General features: G+C 41.4%; 3 protein-coding genes across 3 annotated transcripts; all 3 read right to left on the bottom strand.

The window, feature by feature from the left end:
- Nucleotides 1-54: 54 nt before the first annotated feature.
- Nucleotides 55-4,444, bottom strand: LOC101781150 (UPF0426 protein At1g28150, chloroplastic). The gene is made up of 4 exons (XM_004976249.2): nucleotides 4,281-4,444; nucleotides 4,062-4,196; nucleotides 3,231-3,414; nucleotides 55-331 (listed from the first exon to the last, which is right to left on the bottom strand). The coding sequence occupies exons 1-3, from the start codon at nucleotides 4,338-4,340 to the stop codon at nucleotides 3,232-3,234; spliced, it is 378 nt and encodes a 125-aa protein (XP_004976306.1). The 5' UTR covers nucleotides 4,341-4,444; the 3' UTR covers nucleotides 55-331; nucleotide 3,231.
- A 7,767-nt stretch (nucleotides 4,445-12,211) lies between these two features.
- On the bottom strand, nucleotides 12,212-14,347 carry LOC101785608 (probable aquaporin TIP3-2). Its single transcript, XM_004978091.2, is given in 5 exon segments — nucleotides 12,212-12,711; nucleotides 13,230-13,445; nucleotides 13,448-13,482; nucleotides 13,674-13,979; nucleotides 14,338-14,347. Coding segments are annotated over 5 exon segments (927 nt in total). The 3' UTR covers nucleotides 12,212-12,351.
- A 235-nt stretch (nucleotides 14,348-14,582) lies between these two features.
- Nucleotides 14,583-18,794, bottom strand: LOC101780748. Its single transcript, XM_004976248.2, has 6 exons — nucleotides 18,253-18,794; nucleotides 17,170-17,268; nucleotides 16,579-16,756; nucleotides 15,817-15,914; nucleotides 15,081-15,142; nucleotides 14,583-14,988 (listed from the first exon to the last, which is right to left on the bottom strand). Exons 1-6 carry the CDS (start codon nucleotides 18,700-18,702, stop codon nucleotides 14,874-14,876), a joined length of 1,002 nt encoding a protein of 333 aa, XP_004976305.1. The 5' UTR covers nucleotides 18,703-18,794; the 3' UTR covers nucleotides 14,583-14,873.
- Between the last annotated feature and the right edge of the window lie 3,853 nt (nucleotides 18,795-22,647).

Below are 22,647 nucleotides of genomic sequence, written 5' to 3'. Positions count from 1 at the left end.
TTCCACTGAGAAGCATAAAAGGTCTAGCGGAAATATGTTCCAGTCATCATCAAGTGAGAACCAAAAACATTCTAGCAGAAATATGTTCCAGTCATCATCACGTAGTTAGTGGTTGCATTGGTATATCACTGAGTTCACGTCAGTGGCTTGAGATCAAATCAACAATAACGACTTCTGGTTCTAGAGTGCCAACCATATTATGCCATAACAGCTCGCCTCGCAAGTTGGAGCTGGAGACTTACAGGCGAAGGATATTCTGATAGCCATTCCTGTTTGATCCACGCCCATCATTGGATTAGTTGGAAAGCACCGCCCAACAGTCTGATTTGCCCTGCACGGTTGAGAGGAAGGAAAGAAGAGACCAAATTGCAATGAGTAATAAATTATGCAGGTAGAAGAAAAATACCCGGATCAGAATTAGTCAAAGTTCAAACTCAAGTGTGGACTTATATAGAGACCTTCTAAAATGGAAAAGAACGAAAATCCACTGACAAGATAAATTAGTTTTTTATCAGTCAGTCTCATGTGGGGTACAGTGCATTAAAAGAAATCTGCCTAACCTTCATATATCACCTGTCGCTAGGCATGGCACAATAATCTCCCAACATACAAACGATAGAACAGAACAGAGTCCATCCATTTTAATTTGGAACCACAAATGACCAATCTCCCAACAAACACAGAACAAACTCCACTGTAGCATACCTCACTAGTCTTGCCAGTGCATATGGTGTTTACACCTACCCTCTCCGAACACACAAGAGTGGTAATATAACGGATCAAAATTTATAAATATGATTATCAATGTATTACCAACCATTTAGTAGACTGAACACATAAAAATGATGTATGCAGATTTATCTTGAAAAGTACCTTCAATTTTATACCATAACCAAAGTCTTGCCAAAATGCCAAAGGCATGTTTTGGGAACCATACACGTAACTGTACGTAGTAACTTACAATACCAAATATAACTATATAAATGTGCAAAACCATTGATGTATTTCTAAATGAATCAGTAATGAGAGAAGCCAAACAACTGGGAAATATCATCACCTAACTTCTTGTCCTGATGTACACACAGGAATATGAGGAAGAGAAGAATACGGGGATACTTATCACAGTGCGAAAACCGGATGAAAAGAGTGTCCCACAAACAGGAAAGCGGGAGGCAAGAGAAGATCCACCAAGCTCACAAGGAATGGTACCTTTCTTGCTCAAGAAAACAAGAGAAAAGAGGACTGATTAACAAATATATTCAGTTTTCTCAATAATCTTATCCTCCCGGAACCTAAAATGTTCTAAAATAGTGATCTTTCATTCAATTGGACAATGAGAATGACACCTTCCTTAAGTGATAATATTTTGAATCAGATACTGACTGTCTCACTCTTAGGTTTCTCAGCATTAACTATGTCAGGGAGCCATCAGACATGACACGAACATTGTTCCTGTTGAAGCACAGAAGTAGCTCCAATATGTAGCATCATTCTAGACAAATTAAACAGTTACTAGCATTCAAAAGGAAAATTATCACCAAGTATACCTCATGAATATGCAATACATCAGAGAGACGAAATGATATTTTTCTTGGACCCTTTATTATATTCCAAAGAAATCTGGTTCTTTTTGTCAACAAGAACACGTGCCCTTTTCAACCCACAGCAATCTGTCTAGGACACGTTGTTTACTTGAAATTTTTTTGGCTATATTGTTCACAAAATCCATCTAAACCATGTAATGGAGATGCCAGGATCTTTAAATTTTATTTATATTCGATATTTGCAAAGCAAATTATTTATATCTTATTTCCTTGTAGTATGCAAACTAAAACTATGTATAAGCAGCAGTGCATGTGGAGTTCAGTAACGTGCCGGCTGTCATTGAGAGTGTGTTTGGCGGGCACGCCTCGAATACGCTTAATGCGTGACCCTTTGTTTTATTTGTGCCTTTTTGTTGAAATAAAGCTGGAAGACCTTGTTTCTTACAAAAATAAGCAGCAGTGCTCCATAGAAGTAATTTATATGGAGCAAAACAAGAAAAAAAGAACATGATGTTTTTTCAAGGGTAGTTAGTATAGCAGACTGGTCCATTTGAATACACAACTAAGTCCTCTATAAATCGTTGTCCAAGACTTATGAGTTCATGGATCAAAAGACTGCATTTTCAGTAAGACATACATATTCAAACTCCAATTCAGATGTGCAAATCCTATTCACCAAAAAACCTCTGCAAGATCCTTTCTCCATGTGAACTGATGGTTAGTAACCTGGTCGTAGTCTCTTATGCATTCAAATATTCAACTGATGTCCACATAAAACTTCACTTGAAGCCAATGAATACATGATGCTGACACTATACTGTTCTGATATCAGGAATAGAACAAAAGGGACAAAAGTATCCTATTTTTCCAATGAAACTGAAGGTGCTTACCAGTAAGTATAAAAAGGAGACATGATGTTTGATTATCCAAATACTCCCTAATACATGTATCAGTAAAATTCATTTTATTGTTGGTCATCAACTGCCTCCATTTAACAATATAGGCCCCAAAACATCATGAGAGTCAAAGTTTGCAACATTTGAGAAATGAATTGGTGCAATCATCTTTAGAGTTAGTCGCCAAAAAAAAAATACAACCATCATATTTGCATTTGGTTCACTTTTATAACCTTTCATGTACTTGTAATACATTCCGTAGCTGTACTAATGGCCAAAGTTCAGTTTTGAAGGAACACATCTTAAGGACTGACACATCATATTGAGCTTTGTTACAATGCTTTTAAAGTACCAGTGGTACTTGCAGGTACTTTCCTTTCTTATCCTTCTTACCAAAAAAGAATTAAATAGATTTACACATAATTAAAAGGGCATCATAGTAATTTCTCACTATTTTTGGTACTTGGTCCCACCAAATTGGTACCTCTTGGTACTTCTCTTTTAGTACTTCATGGTACTTTCTTTGTTTCCACCGTTTGATTTCACCAGATGGACGGCTCTCATTTTTTTAAGCACTCTAAAATTTCTCATATTATGATTTATGAAATAGGAGTGGGAGAACAAAACCAGGGCCCAGTGTTTTATATTATCAATGTTGATCCAATGTTTGACTTAAAAACAATATAAGCACATAAAAGTTTTTGCAAGAATGTCATGACTCAGGTATTACAGATATTCAGGATAAGTTACAGGGAAAATATGTTAAGCAGGCAAAAGGTAGCCAGTGCACCTCACTCAATTTCAATTTGTTGAGGTGCATCATTTTGATCTGCCTCACTTGATTCTTCAGAGCTGTTTTCCTCAGCTATTCCAGAAGCCTCCACTGTCCGAGTGATCCATTCCTTGAGAGGATCCTCATTCAGGTCAAGCCTCAAGAGGCCAGCAAACACACCACCCATGAATGCTACTGGCTCCTACAGACAGGATAGATAAAATATCATCATCTGGTCTTGCTTCAACAGGAAAAAGAAGTCAGTTCCAGACTAAAGAGCGTATAATTATTATTGTTTGATGAATGTCACTAACAGTATAGCTACTCTTCCTGAATTATCTGCAACTTTCCATTTCCAGAATGCATTTTGATTACCAAAATTGATGACATTGGAACCTAAAATAACAGGGAAGTATGAAACAATACGCCTACATATCAAGTTGAGGGTCAATTTTGCTAGTTTTGCCTATATCGATGATAGCATGGGAACCATAACAGTTCAGAACGCACTGAAAAGTTTAATGAAGAGTTAGCTCCATAGATCAATATGAAGTTTCTCCAACATCATGAACATCGAAACAAATCTGAATTATGACTGCGGCATAAACTGTCCCATCTTCCAGGAAAAAACTTTACAAGCGTACAAAAGACCACAAGCATTGATGAAGCTGAGACTACAGCTACCAGCTATATAGGTGTAAGAGTCGGATTGAACGGTCTATTTCACATTTCCCACCACTAGAAGCTACCTAAAGCCTCAAATCAACCACAATACAATCAACCAAACTAGAACTATCCCCAATCATAGATTATAAGAAGAAAAAACTGAAAAGGACCCAAGAAATTTACCTTGATGGCTTCTCGGAGGATGCGCTCGTCCCCGAGAGGGTTGAAGCAAGCTCGCACGACCCCCGCCGCTCCCCTTCTCCTCCTCGTCGTCCGCCCAGCAACCGCACGGGGAGACCACCTCTCCGACAACTGCAACTGCAAGCGACAAAGACGAAGCTGTACTCAGTTAAACTCGTGCGAAAGGACGCGAGGATTCCATTTCCCAGCGTAGGGCTTTACCGCTGCGGGAACTCCCGGGCAGGGGCGGAGCAGAGCAGCAGCAGCAGTAGAAGTCGCCATGGATGGCAAGCAAACGCTTCCACCAGTGTTCGACCGTTCGGGAGTCTTCCTCACCCGGAGCCGGAGGCGACGAAGGATATTTTTCTTGCAGCCGCGGAATTGAGGACGGTGAATGGACCGGCGCGGGCCGTGGTTTGCGAAGGTTCGGCCCGAGCGAGACCGAGCTGTTGAGGGGCCCGGCGGGGTGTTCCGCTAGCTGGACCGTACGAATGGGCCGGGCATGGCCGGTTTGTGGGCTGTTTGTTGATATTTGAGAAGGAAGGAAGCATAGTTCTTTTAAAAAAAATAAAGCATAGTTTTTTTAAACAAATAAAGCATCGGTTTGATTTATAGATATAGCATCGATTTTTTATTATTTATTAAAAAATTAAAAATAATGCATCGGGTGACCGACCGGCTCTGACCTTCTGAACGCTGCCTGTTTCTGTTTCTTGCGCATCAGCCGCCTGCGGATGCGGGAGGAACGTCCGGAGACAACAGTTTCCATTCTTGAAGGAAAAAAGAGATTGGAATTCCTTTGCTTCAGCGGGTTCTACGGGTCCACTTGCTCACGCATCGTGCATGAGCATGACGCAATTTTCAATCCTCAGGGGCTTCAGGGCTGCAACTGCAAGATGATGTGTAAAGTTGACTTTGCCACCAACATACTCCATGGCCCATGGCATAATAATTCCACCACGTATTTCTTTACACGTAGAAGAGTGCAAGTTTTCATTTCTACTATGGTTCAGAGCACCATTTTTATTGATCTGAAGTTAACGAGGAACAAACCACCTGGAGACCTTGGAAAAGCAACGGGTTGGTGCACAAAAAGTTTCAGAATAGCAGGAAAAGCAAGTGATTGCCCTTAAAAACAGAAAAAGCAAGGCCATAAGCGGCGATTAGACGGCTCCATCCTGCCTTGGATGCGTATACGCACATGCATTTTACTTTCTGTCCTATACAAGCCCAGGCATATCACAAACATGAAACACACAAGTCACGCGAACAAAACCAAGCCGTACACGTACTGATCCGGTGTCATAGTCCTTACCCATGGCTACCTCAAAGAGAAAAAAAGTCCTTACCCATGGCGACCTTCTTTTCTCCTTCGAAAATGGATACCTTTTTTTCTTCCAAAATGGAGGCTTATCGCCTTAACTCCAGTGGAACAAACGTTTTTGGAGTTACTGCGCATTTCAGGCATGCATGTCTGCAAGGCACAATGGCCATCATGCCTCCTCGCAGCAGAAAATGACGAAAAACAAAAACTAAATTTGGAAGAAAGGCCAAAAAAGCCACTCCAGCAATATCCTAGACTAACATGGCCAAGCCAAGGATAATCAATTGGGAATGCTATATATCAAGTTGGCAGGTTATTAAGAGCTAGCATATCCTTAGAGGGGGTGGAGGCTGGAGATAGATTTTTTTTTTTAGAAAGCATTGATGGCAGATATGCAAATATTCCCAGTCCGAGGCTCCTCCTCCTCCCCTGCAAAAACCTGAGCACACACCTCCATTCGGTGTAACAGAGCGCTCTAAGCATAGGCTTTGGTTTGCCATTGCTCTCTCAGCTTAGAGGATTTTGAGGGGCGAGTAGAGACATGGAGGGTGCTAGTGCTATCGTTCAAGAGGAAGCTAATGCTGTTTTTGATGGGGCGGTCGGGAGCCATTCCAATCTGAGGTGTTTTCTTGACAGTGTGACGCCAGTTGTTAAGGCATATAGGGTTCATAAGGCACCCTATCTTCCACTAGTAAGCATTTCTTGAACGAACTTCTATTAATTTTTGGTTGCACAATTCCCCTCCTCCTTATGTTGTGAACTCATGCTTTTGTCGAATTTCTTACTCCCATTCTCCCTACTATCTTTGATCTGGATATATTGCCTCTTTTATTTGGTCTCGCATATGATTTACAAGGATATGTGGATAAAACTAGATATGTGAGCTTATCGATTGCAAGTGTCCATGTTTCCCACTTTAAGATCATGCTCTACTCATGCTCCATGTTGCTTTTATATATACTTGTGGGTTTGTTGATGTTTCCTCTGATCTGTATGTAAAGTTCAGATTCAAAATGTTTTAGGCGCGAAACATAGCCGTAGATAGTATCCGTTACGCCTTTATGAGAATGTCGTGTCGTGGAGGTATTGTTTGAGCATTCATTGCTCAATCATTTGAATTAGGAGGTTATGATGAGATTTTTTACCCCGAGGTTAATCCACGACAATTCCTTTTTGCATTTAATGCTTTTGATTTTTTTTCCATCTAGAATTAACCTTTTTTCCATACCATTAGTAACACTTGGTTAGACTGTACAATAGATAGATCCAAATAGAAGGACCCCACTTGACACATCATTGTCCCTTTCATTCTTAAGTTACATGTTCACGTTATCATGCATCATATCCCTTGATACAAGGTATGTGCTAATTGATTCACAAGATATGCATTTATTCAATATGAACCCAAGTGACAACAAGTAATCATCATTGCATCAGGATCTCTTCTAGATTTGACTATACATGCATTGCATTCCTTTTCTTGCTTAATTAATAGGAACCTTCCAAAAGAGATCATCCAAAATAGATTCACCCAAAATAAAAATCTATACTGGTCGTGGACAAAGTAACAAATACTCCATTGCATACTTGTGTTCACATGGTCTCATCTATATTGATGCACTAGAGCTATGAGAATCCCATGATTATTTTTTAGGGAGATAATGTATTCAAAACCAGCTAGGTCGGGGTATATTTATGCACGTTTTATTACTTGTATGCACTATTTTATATCTAAAGGCAAGATAGCTAAACAACTTTAACTCTTTTATCGATGAATGCAGTCAAACAACTATTGTGGAAAGATTGCAGACAATGGAGTCAAGTGTTTCTACCTTGGAGATCTTTGGAATTTGTTCTATCAGTGGAGCGCATGTGGTGTTGGTACTTCAGTGTGCATCGCTCCGGGTGAGACATTAGAGCAATTCTTCGTGCCATATCTTTCAGCCATTGAACTGTACACCTACAAGACAAATGTTCTTACTTCACAAAGGTAAGCACATAGTATGTGTATATAGATGTGTTTTGTATATGATTGAAATTAAATTAAAGGAAAGAAAATAGTACCAATGTTGGTTACAATGATCATTTCTAAAAGTTCCAGTTGGCATACTAACTGCAGCATGGTATATGATAAAAGGTTCATTGAGTACAGCCAACACGGTACGATAGATTGGACTCACGGATGTCAAACACCATCACCCGTGTCCAAGGTTGAAGTTGAAAGCAAGGAGGAGTTATTCTTCAAGTACTTTGAACCTGACTCCCCTTATGAAAGGGTACCTTTCGTAGACAAGGTATGTAGTCCCAATAGCTTCAAATCTAACTTTCTCTCTACTATTCGCAATTTTTTTTCCATTTTTCACCTTAACATATGTGCACCTCGCCTAAGTTACCTTGTCCGGTGCCTATTCATAAGTTGAGTCAGGTTCTAAATACTCGAAGGATAAACCCCTTGCAGATCATGTAGTTCCAACATTGTGTAGTGTCAGATCTAGCTGCCTCTCTGTCATCCATGTGTTTCAAACTTTTGCACTCCCTGCATATATCATCAGATGGAAAGAAATAAATTCATTAGCATACTTAATTTGATGAATCAATGTACAAATGCTAAACTAAGATGTTTCTATTTATTACTGCAAGATCTATTTTAAAAAACCAGAATAGGTCTAAATATCTCGCCAATGGATTAGCCTTTGGGATCAGATCTCCCATAAGGATGTTGATTTGTGCTTAGATAAGGTCCAATAATGTTGTTTCTAGCTTGGATTTTGGGAAGTACATGGATAGAAAAGGGTGACAGCGAAGCAAGAGATTGGATCAAGGTCGGGCATCACCAACAAAGATGTTGGTAGATTGGGTCTTGGGGGAGTGCAAAGAAAAAAAAAGGGTAGGGTGATTGCGTAAACGGGAGAGTGAATCAAGGTGGCGCATCTTTAGCAGTGATGTTAGTATCTTTAGATCTACATTAAAGTAGAGTCAATAGAGAGTTGTGGGGGAAATTGGGACTTAAATCAAGGTTGAGCATCATTGATCACGATGTTACTAACCTGCATCCAAGTGAGTGCAAAGGAAACAAAGGATGGTGGCGTAAATAAGAGTTTGAATCAAGGTGGACGTCATCAAAAGATATGTTGATAGCTTGTATTTGATGATACAAAGAGAAATTAATAAGTGAGGGGAAACAAGAGGTTGAGCCTAGGTGGGCATCTATGCGATTATGTGAATTTGATAAGGACAGTGGTTATTGATACAGAAGACTCACCGGAGCAAGTGAAGAAGGCGATAATCATCGTGGGATGCGGCGGCAAGGGGGAGAGGGGTGGGGGGATGTTGACACCATCATACCAACGACAGCCATCAATCGATCTTGTTTGTGCCGAGGCGAGTTTGGGAACACAACATGTAGGTGGGGTGGAGGCGGCGATAGAGTGGATATAGGGTTAGTGGTAGGGATGGTGGGAGAGGAGACTATTTATAGAGAATGATCAAAGGAAGAGTCCGTTGGATCTTAATCCTACGGGTACTAAATACACCTATTTTTTAAAAGAAAAAGGTCACATATTTGTTATATTTTTTTTGTAAAATCCTAAAAATAAAGGACCTCTAAATTAATAATTAGTGAGTTAGACTTAAGTATAAATTTGTCTAGGGTCCACTACAATTATATGATCTTCCTTATTTTCTTTCTTTTTTATGTTTAGGTGTACGAGTTGTACCATAACTGTCCTGGCCTAATATCTCTAAGCAGTGCAGAGCTCTCACCGTCAAGTTGGTTGTCGGTTTTTTGGTAACTTTTTATAATCACTTACTTTTATCTTGAAATGCAAATATACCGGTACATATATGTTCACCTAAGGTAAACAATGATAATAATTTTATTTCCTCCTCTTATCCTATAGGTATCCATCAGGTCATGTCCCTGCAAAAAATCGGAAAGATATGAATACTTGTTTTTTGACTTACCATAGCCTTTCAACATCTGAAGGTATGCAACAATGAATAGGTGGTAGTAAGGAAGTTTTATTTCATTTCATTTCTATGTATTTTTTAGGTGTGTTTGTGTGTCTACCTGTCAATCACACATATTTTTCTTCTTTATTACCAATGTACATACTAAGGCATAAAAGTTCCTCTAATAATTGTTTTGTTTCCCTTATTTTTGTTCCCAAAAAGCAACACATATCATATATTTATCTATACATTTTCATTTTTTTCACTAATATCTCATACAACAGTAAAAATACTTGTTTTGAAATGCCTATGTGGAATTGAAAGTATTAATTAATCCTTTCTATTTTAGCAGCATAATGAATTATAATAATTTCTTTTGATTAAACATAACATGGTGATTATCCTTGTAGATGTCTCTTTAGACAATGTGAATGCCTCTGATCATGTGGCACTTGCTCCATTCGGCCTCGCAACATACAAGCTAGACACCAAAGTATGGGCTAGTCCAAACTCCGATGACGAAGAGTATATTTCTTCTCTATTCGATGCAGCACGGTCATGGCTCAAGAAGCACAACATTCACCACAACGACTTCAATCACTTCTCTTATAGATGCTCCTTCACATGAATAACATGAACATGACCATTCAACAATTAAGTTCTTAGTCATTGATGACTCAAGTGTGTTGCGTGCTGTTTTTAGCGCATCTTCGCGTGCAATGAAAGGTTGTAGTAGTAGCTAATTATCTTCATTTTCTTTTATTTATTTATTTTGTTTACTTGTGAAGTTGTAGCTTTATGTAGTTCTTTCAACCATGATGTTATAGAATTGTATTCATGTGTTCAGATAGCACACATCACAACATTTTACTTTTTGCTTAGTATATGATGTGCATCAGCAAGTTATGTTCAGTTTAGTGTGGTTAATCATTCCTTTTCTTGATGGCACACTACTAAAGACCATCCAAATTTATAGCAACAAACAACTAAAACAAGAATATAATCTAAAGATATTACCTAAAAAGTTGCTAAATGATTCTCCACTAGATTAGCAGTCATTCATTTCCAATTAGTGAGACTTGAATAACTTATGAGATTGCTCAGCATCTCTATTATTATCTTCATGATGTGATGCATCCTATGGTATACAATATGCAATAATTGTTTCTATGTATAGTTGACATATTTTTTTATGGAACATGAAACATTTAATTGTTAGAAAATTAGATAGATAGATAGATAGATAGATAGATAGATAGAAAGATAGATAGATAGATAGATAAAAATATAATTGTTGGGAATTTAGATAGATACAGTACACTAAATTTGTATTATTTTTATGATACAACTAATAAACACCCTAAAGATATGGCGAACAATCAACTAAACAATATATTTAAAAAATCATCTAAAATATATACTATAACGATTTTATTTGAGAATCACATAGAAATCCGTTGAAGTTAGATTTTTTTGAATTGATTTTATTTATGGTCAAGTAATAACATTGTTCTAAAATCTGGTAAGAGATCAACTTAAAACATCTAAATCGATTCCCTAAAATCATGTGAAACTGCTCTTTTGACTGGTATGAGTTATCATTCCTCCTCTTGATGGCAGTCAATAGAAAACCCCCAAATGTATCACCAGCAATGAATTGAAGCAAAAGGTTAAACACATCCACTTAAAATGTACTAAAAATGGCGCCTAACATGCACAAAATTTGTAATCGATGTTCCTCAAGTGTCTATCGTACGCTATCGTGTCCTCATGGTTCTCAAATTAAGACTTCAATTACAAACTAAATTAGGCAGGAATAGTTCACTACAAGCTCACTATCGAGGTGCCATAGCTCATGCACATATTTAACATTATATTGTGGTAAACACCAAATGTATAGGAAAAGTGACCAAGCTAGGGTCATTGTCCAGCGAGTTGATGATATTGACGCAGGTAGGCAAGCGGCAAGCAGGTTGAGCAGGAATGGTGCACGATGGCTACGTGAAAGAAGGTACTAACGCTGCACGCCCGTGCAAGGCAGTAGCGCCGCTAGTCATTGTTCATGTAGGTGGATTTTCCATGATACATAATAACTTCACAATTCAGTATAAAATATTTAATGTTTCTTGGAACTATACATGGCTATGTCTGTATGCCATCTTATGTTGTGTTATGACTTAATTCATGCATAAGTACATGTGGAAAACCTAATGCCAGATATGGGACATATGCATAAATTTTGACGATTTACACTACTACAAAACGTGAATCACATCACCCCTCCTTTGATTAGTTCCTGGTTCTGCTTCACGGAGTCATCGTCCCAAATCGAGGAATGGGATCGGTACGGTTCGTTTGCCGGGGTCGATGCCAGGGACGTCAGGTCCCTATGGCCATCGGAACATCAAGAGGTTAAAGCAGTGGAGAGCAGACAACACAGAGCAGTCAGAGCTTGCATCCATGCTGGTCTTCAGTGGACTCGTCGACAGGCAGCTCCGCGTCCGGCGTCCGGCGTCCGGCTGACTGGGTGGCGCCTGATGGCAGCCTGCAACGTGCTAACGCTGTAACGCATAACTGGCGAGTCCCTGATGATCTTCCGCCGTGAGCTACGGCGGACGCGAGGAAAAAAGCTAGGCAGCGACGGCGCAGTGCCGGTGACTACTCGTCCGGTCCTCCGACTCGTCACGTACTGAATAATTTCCCACTGTTCTTTCCCTCACACAGCAAAATTATCCCAGTAAATATATTCACGTATATACAGGTGTATGACAGTATGAGCAACACCCTACACCGTAATGTTCCTGCTCAAGCATTTTTTTTTAGCAGCGTAGAACGAACGCGCTCACCATCAATCTGGTGACTGGTGTTGGGGGTTTTAATATTGCCTTCTGATAACTTCAAAATAATAACTTCCCTAGCTTTTAGTACTCTGATGAGCCTCTGAAGCAGCTCGGTCCTAGTAGATAGATACACAAGCAAGTCACGTACAACAAATATACAAACGCTGGAAACAAATCATTAATCCTCAGCCGCGGCCACGAGCATCCGAGGACCTGCAGCAGCTGCCGGCGCCTCAGACGGCGGCTGCTCAACCATGACGAACTCGTACAGCGCACCAGCCAGCCCGGCGCCGATCAGCGGCCCGACCCAGTAGACCCAATGGTGGCGCCAGCTCCATCCGACGAGCGCCGGGTTCATCGCCGCGCCGTCGAACGGGCCGCCGGCGAGGATGTTCGCCCCCAGGACGAAGCCGACGCGGCTCCGGTGGTCCACCGCGGTAGCGTACACGGCGTACACGAGGCCGAACGTCATGACGGCCTCGAGCAGGAGCGCGTGCCGCTCGTGGACGCCCTGGCCGAGCCCGAAGCCCATGGGGCGCTGCAGGACAAGGCATGCGAAAATGGAGTGAGACGTGGCGGGCATGTCGCGTACGCGTGTTAATTTGCAAACGTAGCGTACGCCAAAGGCAAAATACATAGTACGCGCGCAGGCGCAACCATTTCTGACTTTGTTTGTTGCTAGTAGCATGAAAGAAACAAAAAGTGTGACCTGGATATTGACGTGCAGTTCTGGTGTGGTGTGGCACTATGGCAGTTCTAGTAAGATACCCACCGCTTTATGTTTGTTACGTTGTTTAAAGGTTATATCTTTTTTTAATTTTCTAGGAGTAGGCAACACTAGGCTCTCAGCAGGGAAGGGGAAAAACAACAAAGGCTCTGTTCTGCAACCTGAATGCATGATGCTTCTGAACTTAGTCTTACAACGTTGGCACGGTACAACAAACAAACCTGGAGCTGTCCCACAGTTCTGAGCTTTCCAGTGAGGTTGGTTTTCAGAGCTATTAATAGGAAGTTTAATCAAAGTGTAAAAGAATCTGACACGGTGAAACGTATTACCGTGCCTCCGGAGACGAGCATGAGAAGGAACGCGGCGGCCACGGCGCCGAGCAGCTTCGCGGCCCAGTAGTAGACGACGGCGCGCCCGAAAGAGATGCGGCGGCCCACGAGCACGCCGAACGTGACGGCCGGGTTGACGTGCCCGTCCGACGCGTTGCTCGCCACCGCCACCGCGGCGGCCAGCGCCAGCGCGTGCGCGATTGCCACCGCGACCAGAGGCCGCCCGGCATCCCCGTGTCCTTGTACAGCTTCCCTGCAAAATCCGGCAACGCAAAAAATCTTCAAGCCTCGCGCTTGAGATCAACACCAACTGCAAGCTTAAGCCTCGTGCACGTGACAGGAATTTGAAATTTGGCATAATAAAAAGAGCAAGAATTTTAAATAGGCAGGGTGCATGCATGTAAAGCTTGCTTGTATGTATGTGTGTTCTTGAGGTTGGCGTACAGAGGCCGTAGACGGAGCCCTCGGCGGCGAACACGAAAATGCCCGTGGCGACGAACTCCGCCACCGCCGCGCGGGTGGCGGCCGGCAGGAGGGGTCCCGTGCCGGCGGCGTCGGCACGGTACTGCCTTTTTCCGCAGGTTTTGATGGCTCTGGTTTCTGCAGCTTCGATGCTCACTCTGCCTTTCGTGGCGCCGGAAGCGTTCGCTGGGGAGCTCTTTGCAGGGCGAGGCCGCAGCTCCGGACGTGACAGGTGGTCACGGGCAAAAGGACACGTGTGGTAGGGATGGCGTTTGGGGATCGACGGCCCTGAGAAGCCTCAAGATCAGCGACAATGAGTAGCAAGCCAAGTTTTGTATGCTGGAAGAAAACAAGAGACCCTCCGGCCTCGAGGCCCAGCATGCTATTTTTAATGGAAGTTTCATTCTCGTTAAATAAGGTGTCATGTAACATTTTTTATGAGGTGGTAAAGAGTTAACAAAGAAAGAGATGAAATGAGTTTCATGGTGATGAAACCATGTGTACACTATTTCCAACACAGTTTGTGTCTTGCATATAGCATAGGAAATAACAATAATGCATTGTATGAAACTATTTAAACTAAAAAAATGTTCTCTTACTTATGTGGCATTTTGAAAACATAAATATGAAATGAGAATGGCCTTACAGGGCTCCATGAATGCCTATCAATCGTGAATGCCTATCAAAAGAGAACTGATGGAGTACATATCAGAGGTAATAGGATGGTGAACGAAGAATCATTCTATCATTATTATTACACATGACAGCACTATGGCCAAACATATTTTAGAATGCCACGCACTCAAATGCTAAATTTGCCATCCTTCATCAGTAGATAATTTATAACCGCAGGTATATGTTTAGTTGTTTAGTGACACGATAGAACAAAAAAAAACAAAATGGAGTAAATTTCAATAACATTCCCGCTTTCTATAAACTCATTGCTACAATTCAACTTTCTTGTTTCCTCAAAGTCATGGGCAGGTCTGAGACACAGCCAGACGTTACTGGCCTAATCGCAAGGCAATTTACAAAACTTCCAGCCAAAGTACCCTGTCCTCTGCTCAACTCCTACTTCAACGGCTGAAAACAATCTAGACGAAAAAGGCCGGAGAAACTCACATCACGCTAAAGTTGCAATACTATCAACGAAGGTGTTCAGCATTATTCCATCACCATCATTCAAGCTGATGACGAGGGACCCTGTCCAATGTCTAGATCATCGACCATCTTTTGTATAGATTCGATATCACCGGTTGCAGAGAGGGTGTGAATTCGAATACTTTCTGCATCCTCACTACACACAAGAAATTACAAAACAATAATTACCAAAAGGCTATGGAGGTAAAAGGAAAGCAAGAATTCCCCATATAGTAAATTTAGCCATACTCTGTAACTCCAAAGATTTCTTTGACAACAAGTGAGCTGTCCCGTGAACAGAACTCCGGAAGCTGGATAGAGATTCAAAAACAATTTCCATTAAGATCTGAGCCATCATGATAACTTGTGCACAGGCTAATCAGTAACAAACCATGATAAGAATAAACTTGAAACTTGCACCAGATGAAAGATAAATCAATTTGAATGAAAGCAATAATATGGGCATGACTATCTTATGGAAAGCAACATTTCAAACTGAATGGAAAGACAAATGTTCCTACAAAGCACAGACTAGTAATCAATTATCTGCATCTTCAGAGATTAGACACAATAACACAGCAGAGACAGCAGTGAGCAGAGGTAAATAAGAAGAGGCACATGCATTTATGGGGTTTTCTGCATGAGGAATGAAATGGTGAATGGACCGTACGATCCTAGTTTTGGACCTAAACAACTGATTTGTTCTGAGAAATGGAATGGACTGCTTTAAAATCATATTGCACATTTACATCATAAAAACAGGGAATGATGCCATCCCATCATTACCATGAATGGTCCCCATGACGATCTAAACCCGTCTAGAATAAGCTGGTTTGTCAAACCGAACATTCATTATAGACTTCCACAGCAAGTAGTGAGCCATCAAACCTTTCTATTTTTTCATTACAGCTCAAATCAAGATTTGTCTTAAAACAGATATGGAATTATAAAATCAGTAAAAAAAAATGGAGGATCGACAAGTTACCTCCGATAAGTAAAGGATTTTTCCAAACAAAGCTTGTACAGCAAGCTTCCGCTTAAAACCTTGTTCTGTAAACCCAGATAAGTCCATAACTACTGGCCCTGCAAGATTGTAAATACAAAAGCATATTGAGTAAGAATGACATAACAAAACCGAAATTTTGAATTTAATAAGATATTTAGTGACAACTGATGATAGGAAAGAAATAAAATTACAATGTAGCTACTACCACTCTTCTCACATTATAATCAGTGTATGGTACATTCCACATCAGGGGGTGGGTTAATAGAGTGTATGAACTACGAATTTGTAGAAGGATGCATCTGTGTTGCCTTGTGATTGCCCCAACAACCATGCCCTTTACATTGATCCTTTGGATATGCTTTGAAGGACTTGAAAGTCGGAACATTCGCATGCAGTAATGACCAGACATAAATTCTCAAGGTATCAAATTTTTCATCAATGCATAAATGTCAAGTTACACAAAATATTTGAGTTTGATAATAACCAAGGAAACAGCTCTGCACGCATTCTTAAACAAAATGTGGACCCAATCTAAAACTTTGTTGTTTACATGGCATGGCAGATGAAAAATGGATATTAGTAGCTTCGCAAAGAAAGTTAAGCATAAAGGCGCACAAACTTCAGCAGAAGGAAAGTAGGAAAAGGAATTATATCTTGATTCGCAAAGGTAAATCTGCCAGAGCATGTGACTGGAAATATTTTGAGCTCTTTCGAAAAACTAGAATAAGCAGCAACAGATACCTTTTTCTCGAACAATTCGTCTTGAGATCTCATTCAAAATTTCAGCAACTTCTGCATCTTCAAGCATTGATGCCTTTCTAAGATGTATAAGATCCACAACCACATCAGGATTGAAGGGTTTTTCATTCAGTGTGTACCGGATGTACTTTCTTACTACATCGTCCATGTCAAATCCTGTCTGCATACACATAGAAGCAGCATATTTACAATTTCATGAGCTTGCTGTTTTCTATGGAAAGAAATATTTTTTTGAAAGATAAAGAAATATTTTCCAGTAGCAATGTACTCAGTAAATTAGTCATCAAATTGCAATAGATATAGACTCGTCTGTGTAGAGAACTAACAGTTTGCTAAGAACATTATTATTCTACCATACAGCAAAATTTCCAATCTAGGTTTCAGCACCAGTTAACATAGCATCAATTCACTAACTCCAGTGTCAGAATAAGATAGCTAACGAAGTAAAGTCTTCTCGAATAGAATAAGCAAAAAAGAAAATAAGCAAAGTATGTTCTACCTGCCATCATTCCCATATCACTCCACTAATTTAGTTTCTCAAGAATTATATAGATGGTTGGTTACGGCACACACCTTCTGCATGAGATCTTGGAGAGAAGGATAATCTACTGCCTCCCTGCCCTTCTGGAACAGCTCATCTAGTGACTTCAACAAGAATATATTCTTACCCACCTGTAGAGAAACACTGGTTTACTATTAGGCCCCGTTTGGATCCTTGGAATTGAATTCCATTCTAATAATCATAATTTAGACACAAATTAACTAAGCTAATATAATTGTATGTGGAAAATATTTGTATATTATTGTTGGCCATATGGGAGAGATACTTATGTGCTGCACTTCTGCTATAGGGAAGCGAGTCGAAGAGCGTGCTATAAGTTGCACATTAGAAACATAGCATGAGGATCTATAGAATCAATTTCCATCTCCCACCCCTATGAATTTAAGATAGGGTTATATCTGAACTTTGGAAAGTTGTGGAATGTCACATTCCAAGATAATTAGCCTACTCCATTAAGTAGATTCCAATTCCTTCAAAATGAAGGGATCCAAACGGGGCCTTAAGTGAAACCAAAAATAAAAAATTAACAGGAGTTACAGTATTCTGAAGACATGCAAAGATAAAAAATGACAAATTGTAGGCTGACATTAAGATTGCAACCAGCTCACAAAACATTAACCTTGCAATCAACAATGAAAGCAAGCTCAAATTTGTTTTAGCACTTCCAATCTAAGTATTTACAACGGTATCTATTTGATTTAGAGGAACAAACTTATAACAGTTCTATAACTGAAATTGCAAACTCATTATACTTTGAATTTAAGAAGGCTGTAAAATGATTTTTAGTGTGATTCCAAGATGCTATACAGCGATGCAGTCAGCACAGATAGATAATTTTGCAAAAATAGAATTAGCTGCTGAAAGAAGGGACGAAATTTATCATTTCCCATCGCCTTGACAGAGCAAACCTCTCTAAAGAGCACAATTTGTGGGGCTAGATTGATCCCTACAAACCTATGTTCCAAAATGTACCTAATTCACAGGGCTAGTGCAGCGGCGAAGGTGAAGGAAAATTTACACCGACTTTAAGTACCCAGCACGAGATCAAATTTCGTTCATGGAACCACGGAAAATTTTATAACGCGAACATTTACCCTTCGCTTCTTCTTAGAGCGCGGGGAGGTGAACCTGCGCACGGTGCGGACGACCGCGAGCACGAACGAGACGCCGACGTAGGCGAGCGGCACGGCGAGGAGCCACGGCACGGGGCTTGAGCCGACGCGGGGCCCCGGGATGGCCTGCGTGACGGTGCCGGTGAACTCCACGAGGTCCAGCGCCTTGTCCTGGATCCACGGCATCTCCTCCTCGACCTCCTCCACCTCCTCCTCGGCATCCCGCTTTGGTACCGCGCTGGGGTTCACGGGCTGCCGCGAGGCGGCGGCGGGGGGCCGGCTGCCGGCGCGCTTGGCGCGGACGACGAGGAGCGGTGCCGGCCGCCGGGGCGCCGTGCGGGCGGGAACGGGTAGGGAGAGCGGGCAGCGACGGATGCGAGCGCCGCCGCCGGCAATCGGGGTGGCGAGCGGATGGAAGGAGGTGGTCGCCATGGAGGTGGTGGTGGCTAACTGGCGGGCGATTAGGGCTTATCGTGGTGGAAGAGTTGTTGCGACTCCGGAGTTCGGAAAGGTTTGGAGGAAGACGACGAGTAAGGAATATGGGCCGACCGGCCCAGTAAGGAACAGCCTTTTTGGGGGCGTTCACGGGGCCAAATCATATCAAAATCTTTAGTTTCTGAGAACACTTTCTGTGCTACAGTACCATAGCTTCATACGAGCCGCTGGATACCGCATCTGACGGCCCCTACCGATGCTACTGTACGACAGTTCCTACAACAGTTCCCGTCCAGTTCAGTCCATCCGATCCCCACCGAACCGTATCCGTGCGGTCCACGTACCGGGCTCCTCCAGAGGGATATTTAATCAATTGCCACCGTTATAAACGGCGCACCTTCGAAAACCACTCTTACAATTTCGTCTATATTTTACCACCGAAGAGAAGATTTTGTTACACATTCACCATTTTTGCATCCATGTAGCGCCATGTCACGCATACACGCTGGACGGGGTACGTGAAAAGACCCGACTGCCCCTGACCTTATCCTTTAGACCGCTTGTTCCCGTCCCGATCGAGCCAGACCATCCATTCCCCACCTGCTCAAACCATAGCTGAACCCTGACGGCGCCGGTGGCGCCAGAGTCGGCTTCAACGTTGACGGTGACGGATCGAAGGTAATTGCTCCACGCTTGCTCCAAGAATGATGTTCTCCTAGATGTGGCTTCTGGATTCCCTTGAGCTCCCCTGATTTGCTTTATTTCATCGTTGTAGGGAGGTATTCTAGTAGATGTGAGGTTCCTTCATTGATTGAACATGGAGCCTAGCGAATGCCCTCCATGGTAAGCACGCTTGAAGTCACTGCACCGCATATGCATATCTCTAGGGTTGGGTATTTCTAACTTTCAAATTATTTCATTGTTTATGATTTATGTCAGGATTGATCCTGGCAATGCTTTTAGAATAGTGGTTAAATGTGAAAAATTTAAATCAATTCTGGAGTACTTTGGTGCTTTAGATATGGCTGAGCAATGGCATGATCTGTGAATTGATAGATGCAATGGGTACAATCTTGATTCATTTGTTACTGAAATGGTGAGTAAGATCATTTGGGGTCCTAGTCAGATACTTGTCGTGTGGGCTGTTGATAGTGATAGTGGTTCTCAATGGAAGATCAGAAAGAATGAGCATTTTGAGAAGATGATTAGGTCAAGGTTTCATGACAGGTTGGCTAATGTGTTAGTGCAAGTAGTTCATAAGGGCTATCAGCAGGAGGAACAAGATTGTGAAACTAGAGGTGGATCTGTATCAACAGCCAAGCACAACTAGTACCTAATGTTCCTGAAGGTTTAGGTGAGACATTTAGTTCTAATGTAGAGGCAGATCAGACAGGTCATGAAAATTTGGCACCTGAGATTATGGATTGGGACTCTCTGGTTATCCTCCCTGAACCTGATCAAGATGGTGAAGCAACTGTACTGGCTGATGAAGATAGAGTGTTTGAGGCTATGAGTTTCAAAGATGCACATGAGAGAGCAGAACAGGCAGCAAGAACAGAAATTCCCATTCCAGAAGAAATGGAAGAGGACACGAGAGATGCCGGTTGTACTGTGGATGACAGTGATCCTATTGAACCTGTTATGGATTGGGATAGGGATAATCCAGAGATATTTGTTGGCACAATGTATCCTTCTATGCGTGAATTCAGACTAGCAATTAAGCAGTGTGCCATTGTGAATGAATTTGAGCTAGACACCGAGAAGTCTAACAAGTCCAGGTTCAGAGGTTTTTACAAGGCTACTGCATGCCCCTGGATTATTAGGGCTAAGACACAATTGGATGGTTGTGTCAGGGTACACCTACTAACTATTTCATGTTATATTTATGCAATTTATTACTGTTAGGCAATTATATATTAGCTTCATGTTAGACTAACTACTGTAATGTTTGTTTGCATTACTGCAGGTTCAAATAAATTAGTATCTTCATCAGTGTGCTTCAACAAGTAGAGTGTTGGGAAGAATGGCAAACCAGGCTTGGGGTGCTAAGAGAGCCATCCCTTTACTGAAGAGGAAGCCTGGGTTGGATGCTAAAGTACTAAAGGGGGAACTGGAGGACAAGTATAAGATTCAGATTCAGTATCAAACTATATGGTATGGTAGACAGAGGGCAGCAGATAAACTTTTTAGGAAATGGAAGACCATCACAACCTTCTATGGGCTAGATCAAAGTTCTCACCAGATATAAAGTGTGACTACATCAACAACAACTTGGCTGAGTCATGGAATGCATGGATAAAGGAGTTCAAGGACTTGCCACTGCATTATATGGTTGATGCTATCAGGGAGAAGGGTGTGGTCTTGTTTGAGAAAAGGATAAGGATATCTAGAGCTTTGCATTGAGTCATACTACCAGTTGTGATTCATCGGCTAAATACAGTCATAAAGGGGTTAGGATACCTTAAAGTCACTAAGGGCAAACTTGAACAAGCTGAGGTAACAGAGATTCCCAAGAATGAGGAGGTCAGAAGACATGTGGTCTATCTCGATGAGAATAATTGCACATGTAGACAGTGGCAAGTCATAGAAAAGCCTTGCCCAGATGCTTTGGCTGTCATCACTACAGAGAGGCAACCAATGTGGGATAAATATGTGGACATGGCTTATTCAGTGCAAAGGTTCAGACAGGCATATGACATGGGATGGCCTAACATAACAGATAGGAGTCAGTGGCCACAAGTTGACAAGGGCTTCAAGCTATATCCACCAGATGCTAAGAAAATAGGTCTGGGAAGGAAGATAAAGAACAGGATACCTTCTTACTTGGAGAGGTTAGGAAAGGCTACAAGGCAAACAAAATGTGATGGTTGTGGTCAACTTGGTCACACGAAGATGAGTTGGAGGTGTGAACTGACAAGGATCAAGAAAAGGAAGAGATCCAAGAAGATAAAGACTAAGGTTGGGAGAAAGAAATCAAAGACAACTGAGACAGTGCAGGCTACAACACCAAGGACAAGAGCAACAGTAGGAAGGGAAGCAGCAGCAAGGGAAGCGGTAGTAAGGGAAGCAGCAACAAATGAGGAAGCAGTAGCAAGCCAAGCATCAGGTATGGAAGCAGCAAGCCAAGAAGCAGCAAGTGAAGTAACAAGTCCAGCAGGTACAACTGAAGCAAGTGAAGCAACAAAATCAGCACCTAAAGCTCCACCCAAGAGGTATGATCCCCATTTTACTGTGTTTCTTATGTGAACAAATAAGTAACATCACTCTGAATTTGTATAGGAGGCTTGATTTTGAAGGACCATTGGAATTGGTGCCCATAACTGATTTGGAGCCTTTAGAGACAATGCTAACACCTTTAGAGATAATTCCAGGAAACAAGATGACTCCAAAGAAGAAGCTGGCATCCAAGGTCTTGAAACCTTCTGTAGCAAAGAAAATTAGTCCAAGAAAGAGAAGGACAACTAAGAAGTGATGTGTGTCAGTTAGAACTATGTGTTGTGGTTGAACTATGTCTGTCCAGTTTGAACTATGTGTGTGAGTTTGAACTATGTGTGTTAACTATGTCTGTCAGTTTGAACTATGTTGTGGTTGAACTATGTCTGTCAAGTTGAACTATGTTGTGGTTGAACTATGTCTATCAAGTTGAACTATGTCACTATTGAAAAAAATTATGTCAGTTTGAACTCATTCAGTTATCACACAAATATGCATTGTTCATTTATCAAATACTATCATTCATTCATCAAATTTGTCCCTTGGCCAATGTACTACAACACATATCTTCTACTTCAACACATGGCCAATGAACATGCCAACAATGGCTACAAATAGCATACACAATACAAACACAAGCTTCATTAATTTGTCCAACTTTGCTTCTAGATCTTGCTTCTGCACTTTGCCATGAACCCGTTCTTGCGCCAACAACCCGGGTTGGAAGTC

The sequence above is a fragment of the Setaria italica genome, chromosome VII (assembly GCF_000263155.2).
Source record: "Setaria italica strain Yugu1 chromosome VII, Setaria_italica_v2.0, whole genome shotgun sequence".
Taxonomy (NCBI): Eukaryota; Viridiplantae; Streptophyta; class Magnoliopsida; order Poales; family Poaceae; genus Setaria; species Setaria italica.
The sequence above is the reverse complement of the archived record's forward strand: the minus strand, read 5'-3'. Positions and strand labels throughout refer to the sequence as shown.

Bases quoted from the DNA above. Each gene is read 5' to 3' on its own strand.
- LOC101781150 (XM_004976249.2), bottom strand. From the start codon at position 4,340: ATGGCGACTTCTACTGCTGCTGCTGCTCTGCTCCGCCCCTGCCCGGGA. The intron at 4,197-4,280 runs GTAAAGCCCTAC...TGTCGCTTGCAG, and splicing joins GCCCGGGAGTTCCCGCAGCG to TTGCAGTTGTCGGAGAGGTG. The intron at 3,415-4,061 runs GTAAATTTCTTG...TCCTGTCTGTAG, and splicing joins TCCTCCGAGAAGCCATCAAG to GAGCCAGTAGCATTCATGGG.
- LOC101780748 (XM_004976248.2), bottom strand. From the start codon at position 18,702: ATGGCGACCACCTCCTTCCATCCGCTCGCCACCCCGATTGCCGGCGGC. The intron at 17,269-18,252 runs GTAAATGTTCGC...GTTTCTCTACAG, and splicing joins GCTCTAAGAAGAAGCGAAGG to GTGGGTAAGAATATATTCTT. The intron at 16,757-17,169 runs GTGTGTGCCGTA...ATGTGTATGCAG, and splicing joins TCCAAGATCTCATGCAGAAG to ACAGGATTTGACATGGACGA.